This window comes from Somniosus microcephalus, chromosome 12 (assembly GCF_052327205.1).
Source record: "Somniosus microcephalus isolate GS21.2 chromosome 12, FLI_Smic_1.0, whole genome shotgun sequence".
In the NCBI taxonomy this organism is placed as follows: Eukaryota; Metazoa; Chordata; class Chondrichthyes; order Squaliformes; family Somniosidae; genus Somniosus; species Somniosus microcephalus.
This window is the reverse complement of record NC_140998.1, coordinates 133,928,976-133,946,062: the sequence shown is the minus strand read 5'-3', so window position 1 is coordinate 133,946,062 and position 17,087 is coordinate 133,928,976. Positions and strand designations below refer to the sequence as shown.

Below are 17,087 nucleotides of genomic sequence, written 5' to 3'. Positions count from 1 at the left end.
GCCCCAGTGTGGACCCAGGGAGACATACCCCAGTGTGGACCCAGAGAGACATGCCCCAGTGTGGACCCAGGGAGACATGCCCCAGTGTGGACCCAGGGAGACATGCCCCAGTGTGGACCAAAGGAGACATGCCCCAGTGTGGACCCAGGGAGACATGCCCCAATGTGGACCCAGGGAGACATACCCCAGTGTGGACCCAGAGAGACATGCCCCAGTGTGGACCAAAGGAGACATGCCCCAGTGTGGACCCAGGGAGACATGCCACAGTGTGGACCCAGGGAGACATGCCCCAGTGTGGACCAAAGGAGACATGCCCCAGTGTGGACCCAGGGAGACATGCCCCAGTGTGGACCCAGGGAGACATGCCCCAGTGTGGACCCAGGGAGACATGCCCCAGTGTGGACCCAGGGAGAAATGCCCCAGTGTGGACCCAGGGAGACATGCCCCAGTGTGGACCCAGGAAGACATGCCCCAGTGTGGACTCAAGGAGACTTGCCCAAGTGTGGACTCATGGAGACATGCCCCAGTGTGGACCCAGGGAGACATGCCCCAGTGTGGACTCAAGGAGACATGCGCCAGTGTGGACCCAGGGAGGCATGCCCCAGTGTGGACCCAGGGAGACATGCCCCAATGAGGACCCAGGGAGACATGCCCCAGTGTGGATCCAGGGAGACATGCCCCAGTGTGGATCCAGGGAGACATGCCCCAGTGTGGACTCAAGGAGACATGCCCCAGTGTGGACCCAGGGAGACATGCCCCAGTGTGGACCCAGGGAGACATGCCCCAGTGTGGACCCAGGGAGACATGCCCCAGTGTGGACCCAGGGAGACATGCCCCAGTGTGGACCCATGGAGACATGCCCCAGTGTGGACCCATGGAGACATGCCCCAGTGTGGACTCAAGGAGACATGCCCCAGTGTGGACCAAAGGAGACATGCCCCAGTATGGACCCAGGGAGACATGCCCCAGTGTGGACCCAGGCAGACATGCCCCAGTGTGGACCCATGGAGACATGCCCCAGTGTGGACCAAAGGAGACATGCCCCAGTGTGGACCAAAGGAGACATGCCCCAGTATGGACCCAGGGAGACATGCCCCAGTGTGGACCCAGGGAGACATGCCCCAGTGTGGACCCATGGAGACATGCCCCAGTGTGGACCCAGGGAGACATGCCCCAGTGTGCACCCAGGGAGACATGCCTCAGCGATGACCCAGGGAGACATGCCTCAGCGATGACCCAGGGAGACATGCCTCAGTGATGACTCAGACTGACATACCTCAGTGATGACACAGGGAGACAGGCCACAGTGTGGACACAGGGAGACATGCCTCAGCATGGAGCAAAGGAGACATGCCCCAGTGTGGACCCAGGGAGACATGCCCCAGTGTGGACCAAAGGAGGCATTCCCCAGTGTGGACCCAGGGAGACATGCCCCAGTGTGGACCCGGGGAGACATATATCAGTGTGGACCCAGGGAGACATGTCCCAGTGTGGACCCAGGGAGACATGCCCAGTGTGGACCCAGGGAGACATGCCCCAGTGTGGACCCGGGGAGGCATACATCAGTGTGGACCCAGGGAGACATGCCCCAGTGTGGACCCAGGGAGACATGCACCAGTGTGGACCCGGGGAGGCATACATCAGTGTGGACCCAGGGAGACATGCCCCAGTGTGGGCCCGGGGAGACATGCCCCAGTGTGGACCCAGGGAGCCATGCCCCAGTGTGGACCCAGGGAGACATGACTCATTGTGGCCCCAGGTACACATGCCCCTGTGTGGACCCAGCGAGACATACCCAGTGTGGACCCAGGGACCCATGTCTCAGTGTGGAGCCAGGGAGACATTTCTCATGGTGGACCCAGGTACACATGTCACAGTGTGGACCAAGAGAGACATGCCCCAGTGTGGAACCAGAGAGACATGCCCCAGTGTAGAGCCAGGGAGACATGCCCCAGTGTGGACCCATGGAGACATGCCCCAGTGTGGACCAAAGGAGACATGCCCCAATGTGGACCCAAGGAGACATGCCCCAGGGTGGACCCAGGGAGATATGCCCCAGTGTGGACCCAGGGAGACATGCCTCAGTGTGGACCCAGGGAGACATGCCCCAGTGTGGACCCAGGGAGACATGCCCCAGTGTGGACCAAAGGAGACATTCCCCAATGTGGACCCAGGGAGACAGGCCCCAGTGTGGACCCAGGGAGACATGCCCCAGTGTGGACCATAGGAGACATGTCCCAGTGTGGACCAAAGGAGATATGCCCCAGTGTGGACCAAAGCAGACATGCCCCAGTGTGGACCTTGGGAGACATGCCCAAGTGTGGACCCAGGGAGACATGCCCCAGTGTGGACCCAGGGAGACATGCCCCAGTGTGGACCCAGGGAGACATGCCCCAGTGTGGACCCAGGGAGGCATGCCCCAGTGTGGACCCAGGGAGACATTCCCCAGTGTGGACCAAAGGAGACATGCCCCAGTATGGACCCAGAGAGACATGTCCCAGTGTAGGCCCAGCGAGACATACCCAGTATGGAACCAGGGACCCATGTCTCAGTGTGGAGCCAGGGAGATATTTCTCATTGTGGACCCAGGTACACATGTCCCAGTGTGGACCCAGAGAGACATGCCCCAGTGTGGACCCAGGGAGACATGCCCCAGTGTGAACCCAGGGAGACATGCCTCAGTGTGGACCCAGGGAGACATGCCTCAGTGTGGACCCAGGGAGACATGCCCCAGTGTGAACCTAGGGAGACATGCCTCAGTGTGGACCCAGGGAGACATGCCCCAGTGTGGACCCAGGGAGACATGCCCCAGTGTGAACCCAGGGAGACATGCCTCAGTGTGAACCCAGGGAGGCATGCCTCAGTGGGAACCCAGGGAGACATGCCCCAGTGTGGACCCAGGGAGACATGCCCCAGTGTGGACCCAGGGAGACATGCCCCAGTGTGGACCCAGGGAGACATGCCCCAGTGTGGACCCAGGGAGACATGCCCCAGTGTGGACTCAAGGAGACATGCCCCAGTGTGGACGCAGGGAGACATGCCCCAGTGTGGACCCAGGGAGGCATGCCCCAGTGTGGACCCAGGGAGACATGCCCCAGTGTGGACCCAGGGAGACATTCCCCAGTGTGGACCAAAGGAGACATGCCCCAGTGTGGACCAAAGGAGACATGCCCCAGTGTGGACCCAGGGAGACATGCCCCAGTGTGGACCCAGGGAGACATGCCCCAGTGAGGACTCATGGAGACATGCCCCAGTGTGGACTCAGGGAGACATGCCCCAGTGTGGACGCAAGGAGACATGCGCCAGTGTGGACCCAGGGAGACATGCCCCAGTGTGGGCCCAGGGAGACATGCCCCAGTGTGGACCCAGGGAGACATGCCCCAGTGTGGACCCAGGGAGACATGCCCCAGTGTGGACCCAGGGAGACATGCCCCAGTGTGGACTCAAGGAGACATGCCCCAGTGTGGACCCAGGGAGACATGCCCCAGTGTGGACCCAGGGAGACATGCCCCAGTGTGGACCCAGGGAGACATGCCCCAGTGTGGACCCAGGGAGACATTCCCCAGTGTGGACCAAAGGAGACATGCCCCAGTGTGGACCAAAGGAGACATGCCCCAGTGTGGACCCAGGGAGACATGCCCCAGTGTGGACCCAGGGAGACATGCCCCAGTGTGGACCAAAGGAGACATGCCCCAGTGTGGACCCAGGAAGACATTTCCAGTGTGGACTCAGGGAAATATGTCCCAGTGTGGACCCAGGGAGACATGCCAGTGTGGACCAAAGGAGACATTCCCCAGTGCGGACTCAAGGAGACTTGCCCCAGTGTGGACTCAGGGAGACATTCCTTGTGTGGACTCAGGGAGACATCCCCCAGTGTGGACCAAGGGAGACATGCCCAGTGTGGACCCAAGGAGACAGGTCCCAGTGTGGACCCAGGGAGACATTTCCAGTGTGGACTCAGGGAGACATTCCTAGTGTGGACTCAGGGAGACATCCCCCAGTGTGGACCCAGGGAGACATGCCCAGTGTGGACCCAGGGAGACATGCCCCAGTGTGGACCATAGGAGACATGTCCCAGTGTGGACCCAGGGAGACATGCCCCAGTGTGGACCCAGGGAGACATGCCCCAGTGTGGACCCAGGGAGACGTGCCCCAGTGTGGACCATAGGAGACATGTCCCAGTGTGGACCCAGGGAGACATGCCCCAGTGTGGACCCAGGGAGACATTCCCCAGTGTGGACCAAAGGAGACATGCCCCAGTGTGGACCAAAGGAGACATGCCCCAGTGTGGACCCAGGGAGACATGCCCCAGTGTGGACCCAGGGAGACATGCCCCAGTGTGGACCCAGGGAGACATGCCTCAGTGTGGACCCATGGAGACATGCCCCAGTGTGGACCCATGGAGACATGCCCCAGTGTGGACCCAGGGAGACATGCCCCAGTGTGGACCCAGGGAGACATGCACCAGTGTGGACCAAGGAGACATGCCCAGTGTGGACCCAAGGAGACAGGTCCCAGTGTGGTTCCAGGGAGACATGCCCCAGTGTGGACCCAGGGAGACATTTCCAGTGTGGACTCAGAGAGACATTCCTAGTGTGGACTCAGGGAGACATGCCCCAGTGTGGACCCAGGGAGACATGCCCCAGTGTGGACCCAGGGAGACATGCCCCAGTGTGGACCCAGGGAGACATGCCCCAGTGTGGACCCAGGGAGACATGCCCCACTGTGGACCCAGGGAGACAAGCCCCAGTGTGGACCCAGGGAGACATTCCCCAGTGTGGACCAAAGGAGACATGCCCCAGTGTGGACCAAAGGAGACATGCCACAGTGTGGACCCAGGGAGACATGCCCCAGTGTGGACCCAGGGAGACATGCCCCAGTGTGGACCCAGGGAGACATGCCCCAGTGTGGACCCAGGGAGGCATGCCTCAGTGTGGACCCATGGAGACATGCCCCAGTGTGGACCCATGGAGACATGCCCCAGTGTGGACCCAGGGAGACATGCCCCAGTGTGGACCCAGGGAGACAAGCCCCAGTGTGGACCAAGGAGACATGCCCAGTGTGGACCCAAGGAGACAGGTCCCAGTGTGGTCCCAGGGAGACATGCCCCAGTGTGGACCCAGGGAGACATTTCCAGTGTGGACTCAGGGAGACATTCCTAGTGTGGACTCAGGGAGACATGCCCCAGTGTGGACCCAGGGAGACATGCCCAGTGTGGACCCAGGGAGACATGCCCCAGTGTGGACCCAGGGAGACATGCCCAGTGTGGACCCAGGGAGACATGCCCCAGTGTGGACCCAGGGAGACATGCCCCTGTGTGGACCCAGGGAGACATGCCCCAGTGTGGACCAAAGGCGACATGCCCCAGTGTGGACCGAGGGAGACATGCCCAGTGTGGACCCAGGGAGACATGCCCAGTGTGGACCCAGGGAGACATGCCCGGTGTGGACCCAGGGAGACATCTCCCAGTGTGGACCCAGGGAGAAATGCCCAGTGTGGACCAAAGGAGACATGCCCAGTGTGGACCCAAGGAGACAGGTCCCAGTGTGGACTCAGGGAGACATTCCTAGTGTGGACTCAGGGAGACAGGCCCCAGTGTGGACCCAGGGAGACATGCTCCAGTGTGGACCCAGGGAGACATGCCCCAGTGTGGACCCAGGGAGACATGCCCCAGTGTGGACCCAGGGAGACATTCCCCAGTGTGGACCAAAGGAGACATGCCCCAGTGTGGACCAAAGGAGACATGCCCCAGTGTGGACCAAAGGAGACATGCCCCAGTGTGGACCCAGGGAGACATGCCCCAGTGTGGACCCAGGGAGACATGCCCCAGTGTGGACCCAGGGAGACATGCCTCAGTGTGGACCCATGGAGACATGCCCCAGTGTGGACCCATGGAGACATGCCCCAGTGTGGACCCAGGGAGACATGCCCCAGTGTGGACCCAGGGAGACATGCCCCAGTGTGGACCAAGGAGACATGCCCAGTGTGGACCCAAGGAGACAGGTCCCAGTGTGGTCCCAGGGAGACATGCCCCAGTGTGGACTCAGGGAGACATTCCTCGTGTGGACTCAGGGAGACATGCCCCAGTGTGGACCCAGGGAGACATGCCCAGTGTGGACCCAGGGAGACATGCCCCAGTGTGGACCCAGGGAGACATGCCCAGTGTGGACCCAGGGAGACATGCCCCAGTGTGGACCCAGGGAGACAAGCCCCTGTGTGGACCCAGGGAGACATGCCCCAGTGTGGACCAAAGGCGACATGCCCCAGTGTGGACCCAGGGAGACATGCCCAGTGTGGACCCAGGGAGACATGCCCAGTGTGGACCCAGGGAGACATGCCCAGTGTGGACTCAAGGAGACATTTCCAGTGTGGACTCAGGGAGGCATTTCCAGTGTGGACCCAGGGAGACATGCCCAGTGTGGACCCAGGGAGACATGCCCAGTGTGGACCCAGGGAGACATGTCCCAGTGTGGACCCAGGGAGAAATGCCCAGTGTGGACCAAAGGAGACATTCCCCAGTGTGGACTCAAGGAGACATGCCCCAGTGTGGACCCAGGGAGACATTTCCAGTGTGGACTCAGGGAGACATTTCTTGTGTGGGCTCAGGGAGACATGCTCCCGTGTGGACCAAGGAGACATACCCAGTGTGGACCCAAGGAGACAGGTCCCAGTGTGGTCCCAGGGAGGCATGCCCCAGTGTGGACCCAAGGAGACATGCCCCAGTGTGGACCCAGGGAGACATTCCCCAGTGTGGACCAAAGGAGACATGCTCCAGTGTGGACCAAAGGAGACATGCCCCAGTGTGGACCCAGGGAGTCATGCCCCAGTGTGGGCCCAGGGAGACATGCTCCAGTGTGGACCCATGGAGACATGCCCCAGTGTGGACCCAGGGAGACATGCCCCAGTGTGGACCCAGGGAGACATGCCTCAGTGTGGAACCATGGAGACATGCCCCAGTGTGGACCCATGGAGACATGCCCCAGTGTGGACACAGGGAGACATGCCCCAGTGTGGACCAAGGAGACATACCCAGTGTGGACCCAAGGAGACAGGTCCCAGTGTGGTCCCAGGGAGACAGGTCCCAGTGTGGACCCAGGGAGACATTTCCAGTGTGGACTCAGGGAGACATTTCTTGTGTGGACTCAGGGAGACATGCTCCAGTGTGGACCAAGGAGACATACCCAGTGTGGACCCAAGGAGACAGGTCCCAGTGTGGACTCAGGGAGACATTCCTAGTGTGGACTCAGGGAGACATGCCCAGTGTGGACCCAGGGAGACATGCCCAGTGTGGACCCAGGGAGACATGCCCCAGTGTGGACCCAGGGAGACATGCCCAGTGTGGACCCAGGGAGACATGCCCCAGTGTGGACCCAGGGAGACATGCCCAGTGTGGACCCAGGGAGACATGCCCCAGTGTGGACCGAGGGAGACATGCCCAGTGTGGACCCAGGGAGACATGCCCAGTGTGGACCCAGGGAGACATTTCCAGTGTGGACCCAGGGAGACATGCCCCAGTGTGGACTCAGGGAGACATGCCCCAGTGTGGACTCAGGGAGACATGCCCCAGTGTGGACCCAGGGAGACATGCCCAGTGTGGACCCAGGGAGACATGCCCCAGTGTGGACCCAGGGAGACATGCCCAGTGTGGACCCAGGGAGACATGCCCCAGTGTGGACCCAGGGAGACATGCCCCAGTGTGGACCCAGGGAGACATGCCCCAGTGTGGACCAAAGGCGACATGCCCCAGTTTGGACCCAGAGAGACATGCCCAGTGTGGACCCAGGGAGACATGCCCAGTGTGGACCCAGGGAGACATGCCCAGTGTGGACCCAGGGAGACATGTCCCAGTGTGGACCCAGGGAGGCATGCCCAGTGTGGACTAAAGGAGACATTCCCCAGTGTGGACCCAGGGAGACATGCCCCAGTGTGGACTCAGGGAGACATGCCCCAGTGTGGACTCAGGGAGACATGCCCCAGTGTGGACCCAGGGAGACATGCCCAGTGTGGACCCAGGGAGACATGCCCCAGTGTGGACCCAGGGAGACATGCCCAGTGTGGACCCAGGGAGACATGCCCCAGTGTGGACCCAGGGAGACATGCCCCAGTGTGGACCCAGGGAGACATGCCCCAGTGAGGACCCAGGGAGACATGCCCCAGTGTGGACCAAAGGCGACATGCCCCAGTGTGGACCCAGGGAGACATGCCCAGTGTGGACCCAGGGAGACATGCCCAGTGTGGACCCAGGGAGACATGCCCAGTGTGGACCCAGGGAGACATGCCCCAGTGTGGACCCAGGGAGACATGCCCCAGTGTGGACCCAGGGAGACATGCCCCAGTGTGGACCAAAGGCGACATGCCACAGTGTGGACCCAGGGAGACATGCCCAGTGTGGACCCAGGGAGACATGCCCAGTGTGGACCCAGGGAGACATGCCCAGTGTGGACCCAGGGAGACATGTCCCAATGTGGACCCAGGGAGCATGCCCAGTGTGGACTAAAGGAGACATTCCCCAGTGTGGACTCAAGGAGACATGCCCCAGTGTGGACCCAGGGAGACATTTCCAGTGTGGACTCAGGGAGGCATTTCTTGTGTGGGCTCAGGGAGACATGCTCCAGTGTGGACCAAGGAGACATACCCAGTGTGGACCCAAGGAGACAGGTCCCAGTGTGGTCCCAGGGAGACATGCCCCAGTGTGGACCCAGGGAGACATTTCCAGTGTGGACTCAGGGAGACATTCCTAGTGTGGACTCAGGGAGACATGCTCCAGTGTGGACCAAGGGGACATACCCAGTGTGGACCCAAGGAGACAGGTCCCAGTGTGGTCCCAGGGAGACATGCCCGAGTGTGGACCCAAGGAGACATGCCTCAGTGTGTACCCAGGGAGACATGTCCAGTGTGGACCACATCCTTCTGGAAGGGAGAGGAGAAAATTGAAGGAACAGGAACGGAAAAAAATACCATGTTAGACTCATTTGTAACATTGATGACGAACATCTTCTTCACCTTCCTGCTCCAGGAATTCAAGAAATGCATTCATGCAGTAATAAACTGGTGATGTGTCACATTTTTTGCTTTCTCTGCGTTTTCCAAGCAATTAAATCAGAGCCATTACAGAAGATTTTATGTAGCGTCCAAAAAAGAGCTGAATAACTAGTTCTTTGTTACCATTCAGACGCTGGGCTGAACACAGTCAGTGAGGACACTCATTAATACTCACAGCCCGAACTCAAAACAAACTTGGCCAGAGGGAACTCGTTCTGTCGTAACTTCAGAAGAATTGCCAGATTTTGTAGAAGCATTCTGCTGCCTGCAAACACTTGAAGAGGATACACTGCAGATTTATATTGTGCAAAATCATCTCCCAATGTTGATAATGCTGTAAATGTTTCATTTCTGGGGTGTGTTTGATTCTTATCTGCAAAGCAGAAGAGGTTTTGGGATAAAGCAACAAATCTTGGAGTCAAAATGAACACCACCAGTGAGGAATATTTGCTGAAAGACGCTTGGAATGTGCTCCTGGATGGTAACTCAACACCAATCTTAAACATAACTGTGGGTTGGATGGACGGACCAACGGGAAAGCTAATAGATCAAACCATCTCTGTTTTTTCAGTCATTGTTTTGTTCATCACGATGATCTCGCTGGGCTGCACGATGGAATTATCAAAGATCAAGGTTCACATTTTGAAACCAAAGGGTGTGCTGATTGCAGTGTTTTCTCAATATGGGATTATGCCCTTAACAGCCTTCAGCCTTGCCAAGATGTTCAGACTGTCCTCCATCGAATCTCTGTCTGTCCTTATCTGTGGCTGCTGCCCTGGTGGGACGCTCTCCAATATTTTCTCACTGGCACTGAATGGAGATATGAATCTCAGGTATGAAACAGCTGGTCAACTGAAGCTTGGCTTTTCTAGAGATTCAGAGGGTGTAATTGGTCTTCGGCAAAAACACAAAATGTTTGGAAAAGAAAATTGGGCGCCATGTGAAACGGTCTGCCGATTTGCTAGTGCTCATTTCATGCTTTCGATGAAGACCAATTTCACCCCCTTAAATTTTAATTGGGTGCTGTCTTCATTTTTAAAAAGGCAGCCTTTTTTGTATTTGTTTACAAATGTATCGTGTAATGACGTAGTCGCCCTCAAAGTGCTTTTTTGTGTTGCTTGATTGTGCCATCACTGTGCTAAAAAATAAAATGTTTGCTTTTTCTTCTCCCCAAGCCAAAAAAGGCTTGCCAATATTTTTCCCAAGAAGACAATACCCCTTTAAATTTGGAACCTTAGTTCAAGTGAACGTTTAACATTGTGTGATAGCCAAGTTAACTACTCAGTTATCAGAATCCTCCATTATGTAGCACAGCATTCCGTTATCAATCAGTGCTTTGAGATATTTTCTGTTTACCAGTCCATCTCCCATAGTGTTGCGCACAGAAAATCAAACCCAAGTGTGGTCCTTGGGTGAAGCAGGAATACAGGGCGGGGGATAACTGGTCCAGGTGTGCAGATATAATTCCGTCCTCGTTTTAAAGTCATTTATTCTGTCCTTATTTTTATATTTCCCCTATAAATTCCTATGTCCACATTCCCACATTCATAATGGAAACTGCCGATGTAAACTTGTTACACTGTAGTTACACCCTCCCAGCAATGGTGGCACCAACAGCTCCTCCATTGGTCAGAGGTGTCATTACAGGGTGATAAGTTAGCAGTTTCCATTATAAATGTGGATATACGAATTTATAATAGAACAAATTGACAGGAAGTGTATTATATAGATATATTAATCTGCTGCTGAAGCAAACTCCTTTCAGTTGATTTTCCCCCAGGTTTGCAAGCATTAAAATATGTTTTACTTCACATTGCAAGCATCTTAACACTTGATTATTTATTTGAAATGTTGTAACAAGAAGCACTTATTTTACATCTCATTCACAGTGCAGCTCTGCACAGGGTATTTCCGTGAGAAATATTGGCCAGGGAATGGGTGCCATCTTTTTATGCAGCGAGTGGTTAGGATCTGGAATGCACTGCCTGAAAGGGTGGTGGAGGCAGACTCAATCATGGCTTTCCAAAGGGAATTGGATAAGTACCTGAAGGAAAAACATTAGCAGGGCCACGGGGAAAAGGCAGGGGAGTGGGACTAGCTGAAGTGCTCTTGCAGAGAGCTGGCACAGGCTCGACGGGCCAAATGGCCTCCTTCAGAATCACAGAAACCCCACAGTGCAGATAGAGGCCATTTCGGCCCATCGAGCCTGCACCGACACATATCCCACCCGATCCCCGTAACCCCTACACCAACACATATCCCACCCTATCCCCGTAACTCCACGTATTTAATCCCCCTAACACTAAGGGTCAATTTATCATAGCCAATCAACCTAACTCACACATCTTTGGACTGTGGGAGAAAACCGGAGCACCCGGAGGAAACCCACGCAAACACGGGGAGAATGTGCAAACTCCACACAGACAGTCGCCCGAGGCCAGAATCGAACCCAGATCCCTGGTCCCTTCTGTGCTGTAACAATTCTATGATTCTATGATCGTGCTAAATCACCTTTCTAGCTTACAGGAATGTAATAACTTGGTATAACATCACCTCTGAAAGACAGAGGGTCTTGGTTTCAATATTAAGTGTCAGCTCAATTTCTCTGGGTGTAAATTAAACCCATAGCCTTCTGGTCCACAAAGATGAGTGTGATGGTGAACACATTGTGAGCCTACTTGCAATTGGGAGCAATGTTTTGGGTGGGGGGAATCTAGAGCAGTGTTTTGGGTGGGGGGAATCTAGAGCAGTGTTTTGGGTGGGGGGAGTCTAGGAGCGATGTTTTGGGTGGGGGGAATCTAGGAGCAGTGTTTGGGGGGGTATCTAGGAGCAGTGTTTTGGGTGGGGGGGAATCTAGGAGCAGTGTTTTGGGTGGGGGGGAATCTAGGAGCAGTGTTTTGGGTGGGGGGTATCTAGGAGCAGTGTTTTGGGTGGGGGGGAATCTAGGAGCAGTGTTTTGGGTGGGGGGGAATCTAGGAGCTGTGTTTTGGGTGGGGGGAATCTAGGAGCAGTGTTTTGGGTGAGGGGGAATCTAGGAGCAGTGTTTTGGGTGGGGGGAATCTAGGAGCAGTGTTTTGGGTGGGGGGGAATCTAGGAGCAGTGTTTTGGGTGGGGGGGAATCTAGGAGCAGTGTTTTGGGTGGGGGGGAATCTAGGAGCGATGTTTTGGGTGGGGGGTATCTAGGAGCAGTGTTTTGGGTGGGGGGGAATCTAGGAGCAGTGTTTTGGGTGGGGGGGAATCTAGGAGCAGTGTTTTGGGTGGGGGGGAATCTAGGAGCAATGTTTTGGGAGGGGGGGAATCTAGGAGCAGTGTTTTGGGTGGGGGGAATCTAGGAGCAGTGTTTTGGGTGGGGTGGAATCTAGGAGCAGTGTTTTGGGTGGGGTGGAATCTAGGAGCAGTGTTTTGGGTGGGGGGGAATCTAGGAGCTGTGTTTTGGGTGGGGGGAATCTAGGAGCAGTGTTTTGGGTGGGGGGGAATCTAGGAGCAATGTTTTGGGTGGGGGGAATCTAGGAGCAGTGTTTGGGGGGGTATCTAGGAGCAGTGTTTTGGGTGGGGGGGAATCTAGGAGCAGTGTTTTGGGTGGGGGGAATCTAGGAGCAGTGTTTTGGGTGGGGGGAGTCTAGGAGCTGTGTTTTGGGTGGGGGGGAGTCTAGGAGCTGTGCTTTGGGTGGGGGAGAATCTACGAGAAGTGTTTTGGGTGGGGGGGTATCTAGGAGCAGTGTTTTGGGTGGGGGGAGTCTCGGAGCGATGTTTTGGGTGGGGGGTATCTAGGAGCGGTGTTTTGGGTGGGGGGGAATCTAGGAGCAGTGTTTTGGGTGGGGGGGAATCTAGGAGCAGTGTTTTGGGTGGGGGGGAATCTAGGAGCAGTGTTTTGGGCGGGGGGGAATCAAGGAGCAGTGTTTTGGGTGGGGGGGAATCTAGAGCAGTGTTTTGGGTGGGGGGGAATCTAGGAGCAGTGTTTTGGGTGGGGGGTATCTAGGAGCAGTGTTTTGGGCGGGGGGGAATCTAGGAGCAGTGTTTTGGGTGGGGGGGGAGTCTAGGAGCAGTGTTTTGGGTGGGGGGAATCGAGGAGCAGTGTTTTGGGTGGGGGGGAATCTAGGAGCAGTGTTTTGGGTGGGGGGTATCTAGGAGCAGTGTTTTGGGCGGGGGGAATCTAGGAGCAGTGTTTTGGGTGGGGGGGAATCTAGGAGCAGTGTTTTGGGTGGGGGGAATCGAGGAGCAATGTTTTGGGTAGGGGGGAATCTAGGAGCAGTGTTTTGGGTGGGGGGGAATCGAGGAGCTGTGTTTTCGGTGGGGGGCTATCTAGGAGCAATGTTTTGGGTGAGGGGAAATCTAGGAGCAATGTTTTGGGTGGGGGGGAATCTAGGAGCAGTGTTTTGGGTGGGGGGGAATCTAGGAGCAATGTTTTGGGTGATGGGAAATCTAGGAGCAGTGTTTTGGGTGGGGGGGAATCTAGGAGCAGTGTTTTGGGTGGGGGGGAATCTAGGAGCAATGTTTTGGGTGGGGGGGAATCTAGGGGCAGTGTTTTGGGTGGGGGGAATCTAGGAGCAATGTTTTGGGTGGGGGGGAATCTAGGAGCAGTGTTTTGGGCGGGGGTAATCTAGGAGCAGTGTTTTGGGTGGGGGGGAATCTAGGAGCAGTGTTTTGGGTGGGGGTAATCTAGGAGCAGTGTTTTGGGTGGGGGGAATCTAGGAGCAGTGTTTTGGGTGGGGGTGAATCTAGGAGCAATGTTTTGGGTGGGGGGAATCTAGGAGCAGTGTTTTGGGTGGGGGGAATCTAGGAGCAGTGTTTTGGGTGGGGTGGAATCTAGGAGCAGTGTTTTGGGTGGGGGGAATCTAGGAGCAGTGTTTTGGGTGGGGTGGAATCTAGGAGCAGTGTTTTGGGCGGGGGTAATCTAGGAGCAGTGTTTTGGGTGGGGGGGAATCTAGGAGCAGTGTTTTGGGTGGGGGGGAATCTAGGAGCAATGTTTTGGGTGGGGGGAATCTAGGAGCAGTGTTTTGGGTGGGGGGAATCTAGGAGCAGTGTTTTGGGTGGGGTGGAATCTAGGAGCAGTGTTTTGGGTGGGGGGGAATCTAGGAGCTGTGTTTTGGGTGGGGGGAATCTAGGAGCAGTGTTTTGGGGTGGGGGGATATCTAGGAGCAGTGTTTTGGGTGAGGGGGAATCTAGGAGCAGTGTTTTGGGTGGGGGTATCTAGGAGCAGTGTTTTGGGTGGGGGGGAATCTAGGAGCAGTGTTTTGGGTGGGGGGGAATCTAGGAGCAGTGTTTTGGGGTAGGGGGAATCTAGGAGCAGTGTTTTGGGGTGGGGGGAATCTTGGAGCAGTGTTTTGGGTGGGGGGGGAATCTAGGAGCAGTGTTTTGGGGTGGGGTGAATCTAGGAGCAGTGTTTTGGGTGGGGGGGGAATCTTGGAGCAGTGTTTTGGGTGGGGGGGGAATCTAGGAGCAATGTTTTGGGTGGGGGGGAATCTAGGAGCAGTGTTTTGGGTGAGGGGGAATCTAGGAGCAGTGTTTTGGGTGGGGGGTATCTAGGAGCAGTGTTTTGGGTGGGGGGGAATCTAGGAGCAGTGTTTTGGTGGGGGGTTTCTAGGAGCAGTGTTTTGGGTGGGGGGGGAATCTAGGAGCAGTGTTTTGGGGTGGGGGGAATCTTGGAGCAGTGTTTTGGGTGGGGGGGAATCTAGGAGCAATGTTTTGGGTGGGGGGGAATCTAGGAGCAATGTTTTGGGCGGGGTGGAATCTAGGAGCAGTGTTTTGGGTCGGTGGGGGAGTCTAGGAGCAGTGTTTTGGGTGGGGGGGAATCGAGGAGCAGTGTTTTGGGGTGGGGGGAATCTAGGAGCAGTGTTTTGGGTGGGGGGGAATCTAGGAGCAATGTTTTGGGTGGGGGGAATCTAGGAGCAGTGTTTTGGGTGGGGGGAATCTAGGAGCAATGTTTTCGGTGGGGGGGAATCTAGGAGCAATGTTTTGGGTGGGGGGGAGTCTAGGAGCTGTGCTTTGGGTGGGGGAGAATCTACGAGAAGTGTTTTGGGTGGGGGGGTATCTAGGAGCAGTGTTTTGGGTGGGGGGAGTCTCGGAGCGATGTTTTGGGTGGGGGGTATCTAGGAGCAGTGTTTTGGGTGGGGGGGAATCTAGGAGCAGTGTTTTGGGTGGGGGGGAATCTAGGAGCAGTGTTTTGAGTGGGGGGGAATCTAGGAGCAGTGTTTTGGGCGGGGGGAATCAAGGAGCAGTGTTTTGGGTGGGGGGAATCTAGGAGCAGTGTTTTGGGTGGGGGGAGTCTAGGAGCGATGTTTTGGGTGGGGCGGAATCTAGGAGCAGTGTTTTGGGTGGGGGGGGAATCTAGGAGCAGAGTTTTGGGTGGGGGGAATCTAGAGCAGTGTTTTGGGTGGGGGGTATCTAGGAGCAGTGTTTTGGGTGGGGGGGAATCTAGGAGCAGTGTTTTGGGTGGGGTTATCTAGGAGCAGTGTTTTGGGCGGGGGGGAATCTAGGAGCAGTGTTTTGGGTGGGGGGGAATCTAGGAGCAGTGTTTTGGGTGGGGGGAATCTAGGAGCAATGTTTTGGGTAGGGGGGAATCTAGGAGCAGTGTTTTGGGTGGGGGGGAATCGAGGAGCTGTGTTTTCGGTGGGGGGCTATCTAGGAGCAATGTTTTGGGTGGGGGGGAATCTAGGAGCAGTGTTTTGGGTGGGGGGGAATCTAGGAGCAATGTTTTGGGTGGGGGGGAATCTAGGAGCAGTGTTTTGGGTGGGGGGGAATCTAGGAGCAATGTTTTGGGTGAGGGGAAATCTAGGAGCAGTGTTTTGGGTGGGGGGGAATCTAGGAGCAGTGTTTTGGGTGGGGGGGAATCTAGGAGCAATGTTTTGGGTGGGGGGGAATCTAGGGGCAGTGTTTTGGGTGGGGGGAATCTAGGAGCAATGTTTTGGGTGGGGGGGAATCTAGGAGCAGTGTTTTGGGCGGGGGGAATCTAGGAGCAGTGTTTTGGGTGGGGGGGAATCTAGGAGCAGTGTTTTGGGTGGGGGGGAATCTAGTAGCAATGTTTTGGGTGGGGGGAATCTAGGAGCAGTGTTTTGGGTGGGGGGAATCTAGGAGCAGTGTTTTGGGTGGGGTGGAATCTAGGAGCAGTGTTTTGGGTGGGGGGGAATCTAGGAGCTGTGTTTTGGGTGGGGGGAATCTAGGAGCAGTGTTTTGGGGTGGGGGGGATATCTAGGAGCAGTGTTTTGGGTGAGGGGGAATCTAGGAGCAGTGTTTTGGGTGGGGGGTATCTAGGAGCAGTGTTTTGGGTGGGGGGGAATCTAGGAGCAGTGTTTTGGTGGGGGGTTTCTAGGAGCAGTGTTTTGGGTGGGGGGGGAATCTAGGAGCAGTGTTTTGGGGTAGGGGGAATCTAGGAGCAGTGTTTTGGGGTGGGGGGAATCTTGGAGCAGTGTTTTGGGTGGGGGGGGAATCTAGGAGCAGTGTTTTGGGGTGGGGTGAATCTAGGAGCAGTGTTTTGGGTGGGGGGGGAATCTTGGAGCAGTGTTTTGGGTGGGGGGGGTATCTAGGAGCAATGTTTTGGGTGGGGGGGAATCTAGGAGCAGTGTTTTGGGTGGGGGGAATCTAGGAGCAGTGTTTTGGGTGGGGGGTATCTAGGAGCAGTGTTTTGGGTGGGGGGGAATCTAGGAGCAGTGTTTTGGGGTGGGGGGAATCTTGGAGCAGTGTTTTGGGTGGGGGGAATCTAGGAGCAATGTTTTGGGTGGGGGGGAATCTAGGAGCAATGTTTTGGGCGGGGTGGAATCTAGGAGCAGTGTTTTGGGTCGGTGGGGGAGTCTAGGAGCAGTGTTTTGGGTGGGGGGGAATCGAGGAGCAGTGTTTTGGGGTGGGGGGAATCTAGGAGCAGTGTTTTGGGTGGGGGGGGAATCTAGGAGCAATGTTTTGGGTGGGGGGAATCTAGGAGCAGTGTTTTGGGTGGGGGGAATCTAGGAGCAATGTTTTCGGTGGGGGGGAATCTAGTAGCAATGTTTTGGGCGGGGGGGATCTTGGAGTAGTGTTTTGGGTGGGGGGAATCTAGGAGCAGTGTTTTGGGT

General features: G+C 56.5%; 1 protein-coding gene across 2 annotated transcripts in view; it reads left to right on the top strand.

Moving 5' to 3' along the window:
• The first annotated feature begins 9,191 nt into the window (after positions 1-9,191).
• The window catches only part of slc10a1 (solute carrier family 10 member 1), a 71,726-nt gene continuing 63,830 nt past the window's right edge, over positions 9,192-17,087 (top strand). For both annotated transcript variants that reach the window (XR_015080304.1, XM_086003598.1), the window contains exon 1: positions 9,192-9,875. Coding sequence is in view for 1 of the 2 variants with exons in the window: in XM_086003598.1 (XP_085859724.1) it covers positions 9,466-9,875 (410 nt within the window). In the remaining variant the exon portion in view is untranslated. The remainder of the gene's footprint in view (positions 9,876-17,087) is intronic.